General features: G+C 43.6%; 1 protein-coding gene across 13 annotated transcripts in view; it reads right to left on the reverse strand.

The window, feature by feature from the left end:
- Golgb1 (golgin B1) overlaps positions 1-17,687 on the reverse strand; it is a 57,593-nt gene that overhangs the window by 15,425 nt on the left and 24,481 nt on the right. For all 13 annotated transcript variants that reach the window (XM_017597867.3, XM_008768700.4, XM_008768699.4 and 10 more), the window contains 4 exons: positions 16,725-16,840; positions 12,676-12,790; positions 9,745-9,818; positions 405-5,527 (listed from right to left, as the gene is read on the reverse strand). In XM_017597867.3, the coding sequence (XP_017453356.1) occupies positions 405-5,527; positions 9,745-9,818; positions 12,676-12,790; positions 16,725-16,840 (5,428 nt within the window). The remainder of the gene's footprint in view (positions 1-404; positions 5,528-9,744; positions 9,819-12,675; positions 12,791-16,724; positions 16,841-17,687) is intronic.

Genomic DNA, 17,687 nt, shown 5'->3' on the forward strand with positions numbered 1-17,687 from the left:
TAGTTGATGTCAACTGTGGTAAAGAGAGAGAAGGCCACTCAGGGCACTAAAGCAATTCCTTGCGATTAAGCTGGTAGAAATCTAGACAAGGGTAGTCAGGTTGTCAAGAAACCCAGACACAGAAACGGGAAGGCAGAGAAATCTATGGCCATCTCCTAACAGAGATCGGAGGTGGGGAAGAGGTCAGTGACTTTATGTTAATGATTTATAGTGATACGTATTATAACCAGAAGTTACAAAACTGGCAAAACGTGTCAGAGGGGACACGATATGCACGCTAAGGGAATTTAAAACAAACACGGTTCTGTAACAAATATAGAATAAATGAGATAACAGAGTAAACACGGTTTAGGGACTCTCCTTGCTGCACAGTTCTCTCTGGGGGACACAGGCTCCCTGCTCACCTGGACACGGTGATCTTCAGTTCCTCCATGTGGATGGTCATTTGTCGGAGCTGATCCTTTAGAGCAGTGCAGTTCTCCTCTTTGAGTCTGACCTCCTCCTCTTTGGTCTGAATGGCATCACCGAACCTCTGCTCCCATTTCTTGGCTTCATCGATCACCCTGTCCCGGTCATCCTGGAGGGACGACATGCTCTTAGTGAAGGCCGCAAGCTGGGCCAAGGTGCTGTCCAGGCTTTGCTGCAGCTCCTTCATGTCCTTGTCTTTCCTGGTCAGACTGACTTGAATCTCGGCAAGCGTGTCTTCCACATGGGCTTTTTCTCTGTGCAAAGCATCCAGCTTCTCTTGCATGTTCTTCTTCTCTTTTCGGTGTTTCTCTTCTGCTTGCTCCAGTCTTCGCAAGAGGTCTTCGTCTTTTTGTTTTATCTGGCTTTTGATGGACTCTTTGTTTGACTGAAGCTCCTTTTTCAACTTGAGGTTGTCCGCTAGCACTCTTGCTGCTTCGCTTTGGGTGTCATCTAGCAGTATCTTGAAGCTGGATAACTCGGCCTGTGCCTTCTTGTGGTGTTCAACGGCCTGAGCCAGATTTCCTTTGGTTGCATCCAAATCCTTTTGGGATTCAGTGTGAACAAACTCGAGGGCCTTGACGGTCTTCTCCAGGGCACTGATCCTGCCGAGGTACCGGATGCAGTCCTTCTGCAGTTGCTTCACTTCTTGCTGTTTTTCCTTGAGCAGCTCCTGTAGCTCTTTGGCGTGGATTTTACTGCCAGGTCCCTTCTGGGCACCTTGTATCTTTTCCATGTACTCTTTTCGTATTTCTGACTCCACCTTGGTTTTTTCCTTGACCAGCTGCTGCTTTTCTTCTTCTAATTCACTCACACATCTTTTAAGGTTCTGCATTTCTGACTCTAGTTGCTCGTTCTTTATTTGGGCGTCTGTAACATCCTGGTAATAATTCCCGATGCTCCCATTAAGTTCCGCCAGTTGATTCATCAGCCTCTCTTCTAAGTCATCTTTCTCCTCCTCTGCTGTCTCTTTCAGCTTGGTGACTCTGGAGAGCTCCTCTTGGATTTGCTGATTCAGCATGTTTATTTTGGCAACCTCTTCCTCCAGGAGCTTGAGCTCACTATCCTTTGCAGATATCTGAGTCAGTAGGGCATTTTTTTCATTTTCCAAAGTCTGGCTAAGCTCCCTGTCTTTCTGTTTCTCCATCTCTAACTCAGCAATTCTTCCTTTAAGCTGATCAAGCTGCTGGAGGTAGTTATTGATGTCATCGTGTGAGCTGAAAGTCTCACTGACACCAGGCTTGGCACTGTTAGCCAAGAGAGTAGCTTCTGCATCTTCAAGCTTGGCATTTTCACTCAGGGAATCTTGTTCTTGAGACTTGCCTACCACGGCTTCTGTTACCTCTTCGATGACATCCTTTGGCTCATCGGACTTCTCGGTGGTCTCGAGGCTAGCTTGTTTCAGTTCCTGAGCTTCTACCTGAAGCTTCAGATTACGAGTCTCTTCACTCAGAGTGTTCTTCTCTGCCATTAAAGCCTCAAATTCCTTAGAAAGGGTTTTATACTCCAATGTGATCCTTTCTAGTTCCTCCTTTAAGCTGGCATTGGAAGAAAGAAGAGCTTCCATGCTTTCATTGGCTCCTCCTACAGGCTGGGCCTCTGCTCTAAGTCGGTCGTTTTCTTCCTCTAGCTCAAGGATCTTCTGCTGCTTAGATTTGGCAAACTTTCTCATCTTCTCCTTCATCTCCTCCATTTCCTGTTCTGCATCCTGCAGCTGCTTCTCTCTCTCTCTCTTGTCTGACTCTGCGCTCCTTAACTTTGCGTACACCTCCTGCTTCTCTTGCCTCACGCTCTCCACCACGTGTTGAATCCTCTCTGCCTCATTGCTCACATTCTCGTAGGACTGCAGAAGAACTTCATACTCTTTCTGTAGCTCCTTGTGCTTCTCTTGCCATTCGGTGCTCTCTGCAATCTTAGAACATCTCACGGATTCCAGCTCCTTCATCAGCTTTTCCTTGTCTTCAGTGAGGCCCCCGAGAGCTAGCTTCAGGCTTTCACAAGAGCCACCAAGGCTCTGATTTTCCAGTAAAGACTTGTCCATTTCTACAATGAGTTTGTCCCTTTCTTCCTGAAGAAGGGCTAACTTTCCTAGGAGTGCATCTTTCTCTTGATTCTGAACAGAAACCTGGCTCTCTACATCTGCCAGAGATTTGGTCAGGTGTTCAACAGCATCTCTGGCCGAGGACAACTGCTCCTGCAGACTCTTGTTTTCCTTGAGGGCCTCCTTCCGGGAGATGAGGGCAGCCTGCAGTTTCCTCTGTAATTGCTGTTTTGCCTTACTTTCTTCCTCAAGCTCTTTTGGCTGCTTCTTTAGCTCACAAATTTCCACCTGGACCTGCTTTAGCCTCTCCTCATGCTCCTTGGCTTGCATTTCCAGCTGTGTGTGCAGGGCCTTGATTAAACGCTCCTGCTCCTCCATTTCTGTCTGTACGGTGGTGAGGGTCTGCTCCTTCTCACCAAGCTGTCCAACAAGGTAGCTGACCTCTTCTTCCTTCTGGCCCACGTGCTTTTGCAGTGTTTCTAGTTCAGGCTGTAATGTTTTCAGATGTTCCAGGTCAGCAATTTTCAATTGGCTGCTTTCCAATTCTTGCTTCAGCTGTTCTGTGTGGGCCTTGGCTTCGTGGGACGCTGCCTTCAAATTCTGGATTTCTAAGCCCTGTTCATTGATCTGTTCTTGTAGTAGTAATACTTCTTCAGATTTTTTGGTCAGCTCACTTGTTGTAGAACTAATTTTCAATTCCAGCTCTTCTTTCTCAACCTCAATTTCTTTCAGCTGGTCCTGAATCTGGGCAACAGAAACGGTAGCCTGGAGAGTTGCTGTCTCTCCAGGGTGCGAAGGCTGAGCTGCGTGTAAGTCAGACTCTGAAGCAGGCTCTGTGCCTTCGAGTGAAAGGCCTTCTGAACCGTGAGTGGGCTCCTGCTGGCCAGTGCCTGGGAGCTGCTGGTCTGTAGACTCCTTTGCTTGGAGTTGCCTTAGGCGGGCCGCAATGTTCTCATTTTCCTTACTCTGCCCATCAAACTGTTCCTGTAGGTGACGGTAAGCATCCTTCTGCTCCTTGAGCTCTTCCTTCAGATGTTTCTCTTTCTCTTGTGCCTTTTTTAGAATTGCCTTACGGGAAATTAAGGCTTCTTGAAGCTTCTTTTGAAGTTGAGTCTTTTCTTTTTCCAGGTCTACTATCTTTCCCTCCAGCTCCGGCTTCCAGTGCTCCCCACCCCCTGCACGGGGTGGGCTGCTCACCGAGGTTTCCTTTACTGCTGAGTCTCCATCCCCAGCATCCATGGTGCCTGTGATGAATTTCTGAATAGTTGCTTGGTTTTCAGTGATCTCTTCTTGAAGCAAGTCTATCTGCTTTGTCTTATTCTGCAGGTCCTGAGTCATCCGTTGGACCAAGGCCTGTAACTCTTCTTCTGCTGCTGCCTTTTCTTTTAAGTCCCTCCTTATGCCCTCCAGTTCCACTTCCTTTTCAGATATTGTCAGTCTTAAAGAAACCTCTAGTTCCCTCCACTCAGAAGTCCCATACTTTTCTGGGTCATCTTTGTTCTTGCTGTCTTCCTCCAGCTCTCTCTTCTCACTCTCCCTGAGGGAGTCTTTTGTGGACTCCTCTCTCACCTTGGCTAACTCCTCCTCCAGCTTGCTGACTTTCTGCAGTAGCTCCTTTCTGCTGATCAGCGCTGCCTGCAGTTTCCGCTTCCTCTGCTCACTCTCTTTCCTCAGCCACTCAAGTTCTTGCTGTAGTGCGTCTTTACACACTGGCTCCTGTGCGCTCGACTCATGTGGACCATGTTTAGGGCTGGACTCAGCTCCACTGTCTTCTACCTGCTCTTTCTTTGCTCCTTCAGCTCTGGACAATAAACTGAGCTGCTCCTTCAGAGTCTTAATTTCTACCCCAAGAGAAAACTTCTCTTCATTAAGCTGAACCATTTTCTCTGTCATACTGAAGCTGAGTTCAGTCACTTGCTGATCCTTCTCCTGGATGGTTTGCTGGAGTGTCTCCACATCTTTCTTTTTCTCTAACAAGAGTTGGTCCATTTGGGCTATTTCCAGCTCCTTCTGTGAAAGCGCCTGCGACAGTTCTTCCATTTCTTTTGAGATGTCCTTCATACGCTCTGCCCCCTCTAGCACTTCACTTTCCTTCGTCTGCAGTTGGCTCTGTAGGCTTCTTATCTGTGTTCCCTGTTCAGAAAATTGTAGTTGCACACCATCCAGCTCTCTCTGTAAAGTCTCGATTTTCACATCTTTAGATTTGGCTTCTATGCTTAGGCTGTGGATCTGCTCGGTGAGCAGGTTGTGCTGAGCCCTCTGACTTTCATAGTCCAGACCTCTTTGCTTCTCTGCTTCTGCAAGGCTGGTTTCCAGTTCTCGGACCTGAGCCCGGAGTTCTCCAAGGACATCAAGCTCCTTCACCCGGTAAAGCAGCTGGTCTCTTTCTTCACACACAGCAGTGAGCGTGCTGCGGGCTTCCTCCGCACTCTCTTTGAACTCCTTGGTAAGCTGGGTTAGGCTGCTAATTTCCTTCGCTTTCTCACTTAAATTCTTCTCATGAGTTTCCTTGGCTGTATGAAGGCTTGTCTCAAGCTCCAAAACTTGAGTTTTCAGCCTTTCCAGTTCACCCTGGTGACACAGACAGACATGTGGTGCAGAGAGGGATTTGTCCACACCGTCCGGCTGTGGGGAGTTCAGTTCCATTCCGGTGTCATTTAGAGGTCCCGCCTCCAATGTTCCGTGCTGATCTCTCATGCCTGCCTGTTCCCCTTCCACTGCTGGGACACTGTTCTTGTCACGGGGCGCACAGAGGACATCTCGTGCTGTAACTGAGGGCAGTCCTTCACTCTCCATCATCTGTACTTCTTTCCGATCAAGGACCTCATAGTCCCCTTCAGGCCTTTTGCCCTGCAGCTGCGACTTAAGAAATGCAATTTCCTCCTGGGCTTCCTTCATTTCCACTAATAAAACCGACAGCTCTTTATGTTTCTGAGAAAATGTGTTCTCTAGGACATCCTGTCCACTTTCTTCAGTAGAAGAGTCGCTCCTGTTGAGCAAAGCAATACCAGCTGTGCTGACCTATTAACAAATAAGGGGGAAAAACACCAAGAAAGGCCTTAATCACAGAGCTCATACAGCACTACAAACAGCCCGATACAAACTGGCATTTCTTGAATTTCCTAAAACTTGAAACCTTCTGGTTCAAACTTCTTTTATGCCACAAAACTGTTAAAAACCTGTCAAACTCTGTATCTCCTAAACTGAATGTCCATATGCAATCAGAGGCAGAAGGGCCCGGGGAAGCCTGCAATCCATTTTCTAGATATTTCCCATATAAAAGAACGTTCTTCTTTTAGGTTAACATGCCTAGTTATTTCGTCTAAAATCTGCTTAAAAACAAAACAAAACGGGCTGGGGATTTAGCTCAGTGGTAGAGCGCTTACCTAGGAAGCGCAAGGCCCTGGGTTCGGTCCCCAGCTCCGAAAAAAAAAGAACCAAAAAAAAAAACAAAAAACAAAAAAAAAAAAAAACAAAACCAAACCAGCAACAAACAATTAAATACCCTGTCTGACACCAAAGTGTATGTTATATTTATTAGCATTTTGTCTAAGCTTTGCCCTAACCTGGCAACAGCCAGGTATGCCTGACTCACTGTAAAAGGGGCTGCTTGTCCCCTCCTCTCTTGCTTTTCCCTCCCACCCCCATCTCCACATGCTCATGGCTGGCCTCTACTGCTCCACCCCCTCTTTCTCTCTCTCTCTCTTGTAACTCCCCTCCCCATGCAGTGAATACTCTATTCTATACCATACAGTCATGTGGCTGTCCCTCATGGGGAAGGGACGCCTCAGCACGGGCCTATGAAGGCACTCCTTTCCCCACACCCAACCACATCTCCACCAAAACACATCTCCTCTCCATCTTTATAAAACACACCTATATTTCTCTTCTTAAGCAATTTACTAAATAAATTGTACAATTAAAAAAAATAACACTGACACGTAGATTGCCAAACAAGCAGATGCAGACATGTTACCAGGAACAAAATGTCTAAAATGTGCTCCACTGGTGCTTGGACATGACATTAAGGACCCATGTGGCAAATATGACTGTTCTAGGTAAATCCCTTCATGTCATTGCTACTGTTTGCTTGGGAAAGAAAGCTAGCGAGTCACACGATGCAGTTAATTTACTTAGGTTAAGAAATCCTATCTCACAAAATACAGTGGAGAGCTGACCAAGGAAACCTGATGCTGACCTTTGGTCTTCACAGGCACGGACACACACACACACACACACACACACACACACACACACACACACACACACACAGACACACACCCCATTTACAGAAGCACACAAAAAGTTTTGGTTTGGGGGATGTGGGCGTGGCTCACGGGGAAAAGTGCTTGCTGGACGTGCGTGAGGACCTGAGTTTGGCTCTCCAGCATCCATGTAAACGCCAGGTGTGGTAGCACATGTCTATAACCTCAACAGGGTTCATGAGGACTACCTTAATAATTTGTAACTCGCTGGTCCCTGCATTATGGAGACCATAGTTCACCGTTCTCAGTACTAGGCCCTGCAGAGAGCTCTCCATAACTTCAGGTCAGTCTTATGTTTCCATCCCTACAGACAGGAAGCTCAGACACAGTAATAAAATTGCTACCATAGGGTTCAGTGTAACCTACTGCGTTTTGTTCTATTACCCAATGTGTTTTCATTTTTATAACTCGCTTTCATATCGCTCATTAGTTCTCCTCCGTCAGTCCCTGCAGTTATCTACAGAGTTTAGTTCACTCCAACTGGAGAATCAAGTCATCCCATACCAAGAGGGCAGAGCCAGAGAGCTCTTCTCTTTCTGACTGCTTCCACTATGCTTTCCTACTTTGAATTTTCTTCTTCTATGGATCTTTTTATATTTAATATGTGATCCTATATTACCAGTCAGCTTTTCTATGCAATACCTATGTTTTAAAAGCTCCTGTCCTAATTTCTGTTTGCTAATTATTTTCTGCTGCTTTTGCTTTTCCTTATCTTACCTATCTTTCTGATCTGTGTAGATTTTTTAAAAGCTACATTTTAGCTTGTTTTCACTAGAAATCACTGGCAAGCCTTTAAGGGAATGCTTTTAAGATTTCCCTTGGACCAACAAGATTTATTTTTAGTCAGAATCTTATCATTTGTAACCTTATAATACTGTAATTTTCTAAGTTAAATCACCTTTGACAATTTTGTGAACAAGGCCTCAATGGCTCCATGAAAAGGCATTGACAATACATTTGATGATTAATTTTATGTGGTAACTTGGTTAGATCGTGGTACTCAGATCCTTGATCAAACATTACTCTAGGCACTTCCATGAAGGTATTTTAGTTGGCATTAACATTTAATGCCAAGTAAATGTTTATGTATGTATGTGTATGCATGTGTGCATGTGGTGGGGCCACATACATGTATTCCTGCATGTAGAAGCAGAGGTCAACTTTCTTTCCTGAGAAAAGCCTGGAGCCACCAAGCCCCAGGGACCTGTCTTCTCCATCTCCTAGTGCTGAGATTACAAACCTATACCATCATGGCCAGGTGTTTAGAGCTGTGGCTCAAAGCTAGGACCTGGCATTGCACAGTAAGCACTTGACCAACTGAGCTATCTCTGCAGCTATAAATGAGGAGAGTTCAGATAAGACAAACTATCCTTTCTAGTTCCATCAGACAAGGCCTAGGCAGGGTAAAAACAAAATCTGTTCTCTCCTCAAGAGTAAGATCTACCAGCAGATTATCTCTTGGCTCAAGTCTTAATATTGCTCTATGTTGGATGGCCTCTGGATCAAATGGAAGATTCTAAATTTGCTAATTTGTAAAACTATATCTCTTTGGGTCTAAAATGGTAATCATACTATGTCTCTAGAGACATAGACTAAATATATAATAAGCAACACTTTTGTTAAGAGACTAAATTACTTCCAAATGCCCCTTATTATCGATATGGCAAATTAAATATAATGAGTTAACAAAGATACTAACTCAATAAAATGATACTGAGCAATGATGACTCTATTAGATTAAATTTTAGTTGGTCAAAGTACCGAGAAGAGACTCTAAAGAGGACATCTTTATCACACCATACTCCACTCCCTGCTAAGGCTCAGGGAATGTCACAGAACGGGTGGGAAGAAAGTAAGAGCAGGAGGATTGGGAGGGGGATCTGTGGAATGCTGTCTTCTGGACATGACATAACTACCACACCCATGACAACATAGCAGCTATGGTTACCCGAACAATCAAGACAGAGAAAATTCAGCCTATATGGGCAGGAGCTCTCTAGTCCCTACCTGTTATTTTTTTTTTTTTTTTCCGGAGCTGGGGACCGAACCCAGGGCCTCAAGCGCTCTACCACTGAGCTAAATCCCCAACCCCCTCCCTACCTGTTATTAAGGAGCTATTAGCACTTGCTAGCTGTTTGGGGAGGGAGAATCATTCTTTTTGGGGCATGTTTCCCACTGGTAGGCTCCTATGCACATATCAGCAATACTCACTGACTCAGTGGGTTATCAAACAAAGACAAGACATGAATTTGGGAGAGACATGCTCGTGGGATGTGGGGGGAGCTGAAGGGGAAAAATGAGGTAGATATAATCATATTCTATACATGTATGTACATGTATAAGCATATAGATATGGAAAAATTAGAATTGAAAAGCAGAATAAACAAACAAATTTCAGGTTACAAAAGCCACAATTTTGTAAAGGTTCCTTTGAAATACAATCCTGAGTAAAAACTGCCAACTGGGGAACATGAAAATTTCCAGAGATTTTGTTTACTCTCTACTAAGAGGCAAACTGTGGTTGCTGGAATGAGACTCTGCTCCATGGGTTCATGTATTTAAACTCTTGGTCCCTGGTTGGTGGTCTTATCTGGGGAAGTGTCAGGGGTGTGGTCTTGTTGGAGGAGTATGTCACTGGAGATGGACTTGGAGAGTTTGAAGTCTAGAGCCATTTCTGGTTTCCTCTCTTGCTCCAAGCATATGATGAAGGATGCGCTCACTCTCTGGCCTGCTCCTGCAGCCATGCCTGCCGCTTGTTTGCTGTGCACCATGAATGGTCTCTTAGGCTCTGTGTTTGTAAGTCCAAATACAGTCTCTCTTCTTTAAGTTGTCTAAGTCACAGTGTTTTATTACAGCAACAGAAAAGTACTTTTCACTCCATGGGTAATAAAATTCTCTGTCAATACTGTTAACTGTTGGAGTCAGCCCCACTTAATCCAGGTCCCACTATGACTGTACTAAGTGGTCACTTACCTCACAGACCATACCATCAGCCTCTCCTGCTCTATTCTGAGCCTCCAGAAGAGTAATCCGAGAACAGAGTTTTTCTGAAAATCAAAAAAGTAGTACCTTTAGAGAATATATGTGGAGCATTTGAAAAAACAGTGATGTAGCTGTACCAAGGCTACTTGAGATACATAAAATAACGAAGAGAAAAGAAATAAAGGTACTGTGAGGGGGACAAAAGACTGATGCCTCCAAGTGAATATGAGATATCATATATAACACAGCCTAAGAGATACACACAAAGGAGAACATAATGCATATCATACATAACAGAACACAGTGTGAAAATGACCATGAGAGACGTTTCAGACATGTATGATGTCTGAAAGGCTGTGAATGCAAAGACATGCGACCTGGAGCAGTTATCTATGCTATGATCTGAAATTCCACTGTCTTAGGTTATCCATATTCCTACTGTTTGAATTGTACAGTTTTGCACAACTGCACTTAATATGTCCCGATTTTCTTTAACAGATGCTCAGACATTAAATTTTAACACTGAAAGGGATCTATCTTTTAGCTGCAATCCCAAAGACCAAATGAGGACACAGATGACATATTATGAGGAGGTTCCAGGGCAAGACAGACAGTTGGGATCAGGACCCCTGTCTTAACATACAGCTCTAACATGGGTATCAATGCCCTGGAAGAAAAAAACTATTGAACACCGATCCTGGAGGTATTTCAGGAAGCTTGTGTTCTTTCTGAAAAACTAAATAAACTAAAGGAAGAGCATGTAGGTTTACACAACATCTTAACGCCTCATCATGACCTGGAGCCCGCATTTGACTCCTGTCTTATCTTTCAACCTCCTCTTGAACTGCTATTTTTTTTTTCACTCTAAGACAAAAACTCAGAGCTTCTTTCTGTTCTGCAAACATATCAAATTCGTTCACACATCACACCTGTTCTGTTCTCTCCTGATTCAAATGTTTTTTGCACGACCTCCCTGTCTTTAGTCATTTGAATGTCAAGTTCCCAGAGAGGCCTATCCTGACCTCTGTAATCCTGCCTTTCTCTTACTTCAGATATACTTGAAGGAGCCTATTTCCTTTCCATCCAAAAATCAATTACTCTAAATGTTCTTTTCTATACATGCTTATGGGTGTCTTACACTCTAAATGTTCATAGCCGTATCTACAGCACATAGCATAGTGCCTGCCTCACACACAGGGAAGAAGATTCATGAAACACGGGTTCAAGATAGTACATGCATTATGCTCAGACAGTGCATACCCGAGAAAGAAAGGGCAGTACGAAAAGTGAGATGGAAGGGACAGGGCAAAACTCATAGTCATTTCTGACAGCAGACAGAAAAGCCAGAGCAGAGAACACTAAGGCCAATGACCCCCAAGGGACAGAGATGGAAATCCCAGAACCTACAAAGCACATGACAATCCCGTGCAAAGGATAGACGCTGCTTGTAAAATGGCAGAGTAAGGATTATGGATAAAGTATCAAAAAAGTGCTTCAGCTGGGCTAAGAAATGAGCTGAATTTGTGGCTTTACTGGCAATGTTATGCATTTAGTAACACATAATTTCCAGATAGGAGCTAGGTGGGAAACTATAAAACTGGATCTAGTTTTTTTTTTTTTTTAACTTGAGTATTTCTTATATACATTTCGAGTGTTATTCCCTTTCCCGGTTTCCGGGCAAACATCCCCCTAATCCCTCCCCCTCCCCTTTTTTATGGGTGTTCCCCTCCCCATCCTCCCCCCATTGCCGCCCTCCCCCCAACAATCACGTTCACTGGGGATTCAGTCTTAGCAGGACCCAGGGCTTCCCCTTCCACTGGTGCTCTTACTAGGATTGGATCTAATTTTTTTAAAGTTTATGTGACGTCACCTCTGACTCACATATGGTACAGAACAACACAGGAGTCAGATGTGCTAGACGTCCCTTCACAGGGGCTCTGCAGCACGTACCCTGTGTATCAGATGTTTACATTGAGATTCCTAACAGTAGCGAACTGCATCTGTGATATAGCAATGAAAAGAATCTTAGGGTTGGGGTCACCTCAACACGAGGAATGGACTGTACTGATGGCTGTGTGTTTGGAAGGGTGAAGACCACTCTCCTAGATGAAGGAGAGTCATGAGACATCACCACCACACGCTGCTAAACTGAGGCGAAGCACACGAAGCATTTGGTGAACAGAAGTCAGGTCCAAGAGATGCCTTGTCCTGCTCGCTGTTCACGAGGTCCCGTAGAGCAAACCACTGATGCGCTCAGCTTAATCCAGCAAGACGTGGTTCAGCAGTGATTACTCAGGTGTTCAGTAAAGCAAACTGAAAAAGTTCTCTGCCCTTAAAAAGTCTTCTGAGGGCTTACAATAAACAAGATAAACACTGCCCATCCTCTTGTCTCAGTCAAGGTACAAAGGACATTGTGGGAGCACAAGGACTTGACCCAGGATGAAGACTGAGTTCCTAAAGAAGATGGTGCCCTGGGTGAGGGCTAATGGGTGCAGAGCAAGGCTGACAGGAGTCTAAGCACGATGGTAACATGGCCCGAGTCGACAGGGATCCGACCTGTCGTTTATTTTGAATTCTATTACCTAAGTCCTGTCATCATTTTGCCTATTAAAAAATATCCAGCATCTTAGGGAAGTCCAATTTGGGTCATACTCCCTAGAAGATATCTTTGCCAGTTCTAAATGAATACAAAGTAGTCAGAAATCCTGTGGTATGTATAGCGTATGTCAGGAAATGTAACCCTGATATAAGCACCAGCACTGTGCTCGGCTACTTCACGTGTATTAGTTTCATCTTGGTAACTACAGTTCTGCTACCTGAGATCCTCAGAGCGCAGTCAGCTACATGTACATGTGCACAGCAGTTAGAGCAGAGGCACTTACGGGATAAGGAGACAGAGTTATGTTTCTTGTTGATACATACCGTTCTCAGCTCTCAGCTCCTCCAGCTCTAGAGAACTAAGGAGCAAGGCTCCCTTCTCATTCTCTAGCTCTAGTACTCTCTTCTGTAAAGAGGCGACACTCTCCTCCATGACTGCCTACACAGCAGAGAGATAAATTAGTGATTCCCGAGTGCGAGCTCTCACACGGAAGGCCAGAGGGCCTCTAATATCATACTGGAAGTTCTCCAGCTACGAGGACGCTTCAGAAACAGCATCTACTCCTCTGTCTGGTGAATCTTTAGGAAAGTTTCTAATTCTGAAGATGGAAAAAGAAAATCTACCCCGTAAGCTTCCTGGGTTTTGAATCCAAGCTAGAAGCCTAGATTATAAGGATAGAAAGCCCAAGTTAACTGTGCATGAAAGAACACTTTAAACATTCACACACAACACCTTACATTAAATCTGAGTAAAGCCAGCCAGCAGCAAGGCCTGGAGGAAAATGAACAGGAAGGGGGTTCTCTCAAGAGGAGGAACTGTTATTGCTGTCCCTGGGTTTTTCCCAGTTACAACAAAATGTTCTGCTTAGTTTATATAGCCAGAATGTTTGTCTCTCTTAATGATGGGCAAGGATCTGTAGTAAATCTTCAGGTTTTTTTCTTTACACATTTCATCCTTCAAGGGGCTCACTGTATACACTGTTCCATGCAATTCCATTGAAGTTGCCACGTTTGGCTATAGAGTCTGCACAGAAACTGCCCCAGGTATGCTCAGGGTTTGGGACTCCTATCTGGAGGAAAGTTTCTAGTCTGTAATAAAACAAATAAAACTCCAATACAATAGCCAGAAGCATTCTGTCTTGAAAACTAAGAAAGCCTTGGGGAGGAACAAAGCCGCAGTGTGAGGGAACCACACAGAGGAAAGAATCCCGCCAAGGTGTTAACTGTCTATCCATGCAGTCTAACCTCCATCTGAACAGTGGATGGTACAGCTGACCAATCACCGGAGGCACAAATACCCAGCTCAGTTTTGGGGCTCTCTACCACAGGCCAGAGAGGACAGTGTGGGTCCATGCTACTCGCTGATTAAAAATCATCAGAAGGGGTTGGGGATTTAGCTCAGCGGTAGAGCGCTTGCCTAGCGAGCGCAAGGCCCTGGGTTCAGTCCCCAGCCCCGGGGAAAAAAAAAAAAAAAAAAAAAAAAAAGAAAAAAAAATCATCAGAATGCTTCAGAAGTTTAGAAACAACAAAAGAAACATTTTTAGCATCTAGGACTCAATACAAAAATCACTCATAACAGAAAGAACAGGAAACTGATTCATTCAGAAGGAAAAATATAACCAACACAGACTAATTGCAAAATGATGTAAACTTCGGATTAGCAAGCAACAACTTATTTATATTGTGGTGATAGCGACTGAACTCAGGAGGACCTTTTGCAGGCTCAGCAAGTGCTCGCCCACTGAGCTAAAGACCTACCCCTCGGTTTTTGTCTTGAGTCAGAGCCTCACAAATTAGCTTGGCCAGATGTCCCTGAACTTGAAAATTCTATCTCCTAAATTCTGAGCTTACAAGGATATACTACCGTGTCTGGCTGCAAACGAGGATTTTAAAGGTAGTTTTATAACTATGGTAAGACATATGTCAGCAGTGAAGGAAAAGGTAGAACTTTAGGTACAAGGCAAAACAAACCAGAAAATGAAAAAGTTTGAAAATCCAGGATAGAAAAATCACAAATATGAAATGAAAAATCCAAAGGACGGGGTTGCTAGAAGAATATGGGGAAAAGAAACACAGTGACCTTGGGGGCAGATCAAGAGAAACTGATTAGTCTGTTTATTGAAGAAAAATTACCATAGTCTCAAGGACATATAGGACAATATTGAAATATACTTTAATTGGAGCATCCGAGAAGAGAATAGAATACACAGAAAAATTATTTTAAGATGGCCACACTTTTCACACATACAAGCTTATATCTGTGAAAAGAAAAAAAGAAAAAAGACTCAACAAAGGGAGAAAAGTGCAAAGTAAACCTCAAGTGATTACATCACAAGGATCAAGAGAAAAGTCTTTTAAAGCTCAGTGGGAAGAGTATACCTATCCATAGGAACATTCAGAAGAACCGTTAGAGCCACGTAAGGCAGAAGACTGTGAAAAAGTGTCAATACAGAATGATAAATCCACTCAAGAATAAAACAAAATGCAAATATTAGCTAACACCAAGAGAATTTTTCTTTAGTAATACTAACTACAAGGATATGGTGGTTATTCTAGGAAAAAAATGGTATTGGATGGAAACCAAGCCTCCGAGAGGAAAAGAACATGGATTATGGTAAGTCAACATCATCTCCTCGTTGTGTTCTAAAGACAAGTTATGGTTCAACGCATACATGTTAACATAATATGCTAAAATTTAAAACTCTAACATAAGCAACAAATGTAGAGTGAGAGTATGTCATTACAAGGTTTCTGTATTTAAAGTGAGAGCCCTAAGAAGTTACAAAGTCAAGAATATGAAGGTACAGGCATGTGTGTGTGCGTGCATGTGCGTGTGTGTGCGTGCGTGCGTGTGTGTGTGTGTGCGTGTGCGTGTGTGTGTGTGTGCATGTGTGTGTACAGGGTGTCTGCGTGTGTACTCAGCAGGCTGCACATGAATATGAGGCAATAATCTAAGGAGATCTCAACTACCAAAGCTACCTACTTGACAAGATTAGAGAATAAATGTATTGTGGATTGACCTCTCTTCAAGTAACAATGGACTCCCATTAAAAAGTTTCAAGCTACTTATGTGAATATATATAATCAGTATCTGGCGGCAGATGCTAGAATTAAAATAAGTACATCGAGACAGCGGGAGTCATAAAATAATCTAATGGAAAGTAGCTCCCAAACTTAATGCCGAATAGAAATGCAGAGTCACGAATCCTAAGTCCCGGAAGTACAGTGAAAATGAGTCTCTGCCTGCCGAGACCCCAGTGTTCAAACCCAATGATGACATTTTCAAAGCAAAAGCAATATTAAAACAAAAGAGGACAGACAAGCAGCCGAGGAGGACTCTTTAAAGTGACGAAAGAAACACCAAACTAAACCTGTCAATGGAGAGTCTACGGTCGGCGAGAGACACAAGCTGATGTAACGACATAATTAGCTACACAGGAGTTTCGAGAATCCACCACCGGATGCACGTCTGTGCCTGTGAACACACACATGAGAAACGGCACCCAGGGGAAACTTAAAGGCAAGACTTTACACAGAATGGCATCAGAAGACTGTGGGGGCTTCTACTTGCTTTTAATAATAAAATTTTACTAGACCAGGACCACAACCATTTGTTTACTTTTTATTTTATCTCTACTTTTGCTCTAAAATTTAAAAGATTAAATACAACAATAGATACAAATCACAAAACAAGTGAGGAAAAAAGGGCACATGCTCCATGATTATATTTTTAAGTAAACCATGCAAAATCAGGGTGGAAAATGGAGTAGTGGCTCACGCTTGAGAATATGTTTTGCAGGCTGACGATAGTATCTTGTACCTTATTAGAATTTGGCTACCATAGCTGAATGTGTCTGACAGAACACACTCATGGTATACTTAGGATTTATTCATTTACTGGTTTGTAAACCTTACTTCAAGAGAAAAAGAAGACTCCCCCAACTACCAACAAATACTGAACTCTCATCAACAATACACATGCTGAAATATCTGGAGAAAAAGGTCCTGATGCCAGTGGCCTACTGGGACATTTAGAAAACATTAAGATGAACTGATGGACAGAGAGGACAGAAGGACAGCTAGTAAAGCAAACGCATACAGTCAGTGTACTGTCTGGAGGGAGGGACACACGCGCATTAGGAAACTGTGCCTGTCTGTTTGAATTGCTGGAAAATGTCTTAGTAAACGCAAATGCTATTTATCCTTGTTAGGAAGCCACTTTAATGCCTTTCAGGATTCTATTCAGACAGTCATCCCCCTAGAAGCATTTCGTTAGGTAGAAAACACACATTTACACTCTCTCATTAGATACTCATTAGAGCCCCTAAGCCCATCAAATCCATACAGATCACAGAGAAATTCCATTTAATTACCTGTACGCCCTCATTATAAACATCTGGTAAAGACGTCTGAGATGATGTCTCATGTTTTTCCAAGTTTGGTTTGTTTACAAATTGGCTAATTTCTTTAGATTTTTGCTGGAGTTCATCTAGGGAAGAGAAAACAAACATAGCATATCTGAGGAAATCAAGACAAGCACACAGAAGCGAGGGCTGCTTCAAGTCTGAAACCTCTATGGATCTACCACGGTGAACTTTACTAGTTCAGCCACCTTAAGACTATGGTGCCAATTACATTTTTCAGTTTGGATCAAAGAACATCTCAGTAAACTACTTCCTTAAAGGAAAAATAAGCACATGGAATGTTTCAAAGTCACAAAGCAAAATGCAATCCTGCCATCTACATAGAACTGGACTGAAAGGGGATAGGGGATGTCGGGGTGGGGGGGAAACTGCACTAAGCACAGAGAGACGGACAACTGCATAGTCCACCTCCATTTTGGGAACTAGTCAGAAAGAGTAGTGATTCTTAGGGAGTTGGAAGGGTGAGGGCGATGAGAGGAAGTTTGAGGAACATGGGCTGGAGGTTATGAGCACACACTGTTTGCGTGTATGAAATTCTCACATTGAATGCCTTTAACATGCATAACTGCTAACGTGTTAATAAAGACAGGCCTAGACATTTCAAACAGTCATTTTTCATTTACCCCTTAAAAAATGGCTTTGGTGGAGCCAGGCACACCTTTAATTCCATCACTCAGCAGGCAGAAGCAGGTGGATCTCTGAGTTTGAGGCCAGCCTGGTCTACAAAGCAAGTTCTAGGGTAGCCCAAGACTGCATGGAGACCCTATCCTGAAAAAACAAAAAAACAAAAAAGCAAAAAAAGAAAGAAAGAAAAATGGCTTTGGTGGTTTATATTCTAGTCTTCATGCTCCACTGAATTACTACAAGCCATCGCAAGTCTCCAGCAGGGTTTAAACATGGCCATGGTTTGAG

The sequence above is a fragment of the Rattus norvegicus genome, chromosome 11, assembly GCF_036323735.1.
Source record: "Rattus norvegicus strain BN/NHsdMcwi chromosome 11, GRCr8, whole genome shotgun sequence".
Taxonomy (NCBI): Eukaryota; Metazoa; Chordata; class Mammalia; order Rodentia; family Muridae; genus Rattus; species Rattus norvegicus.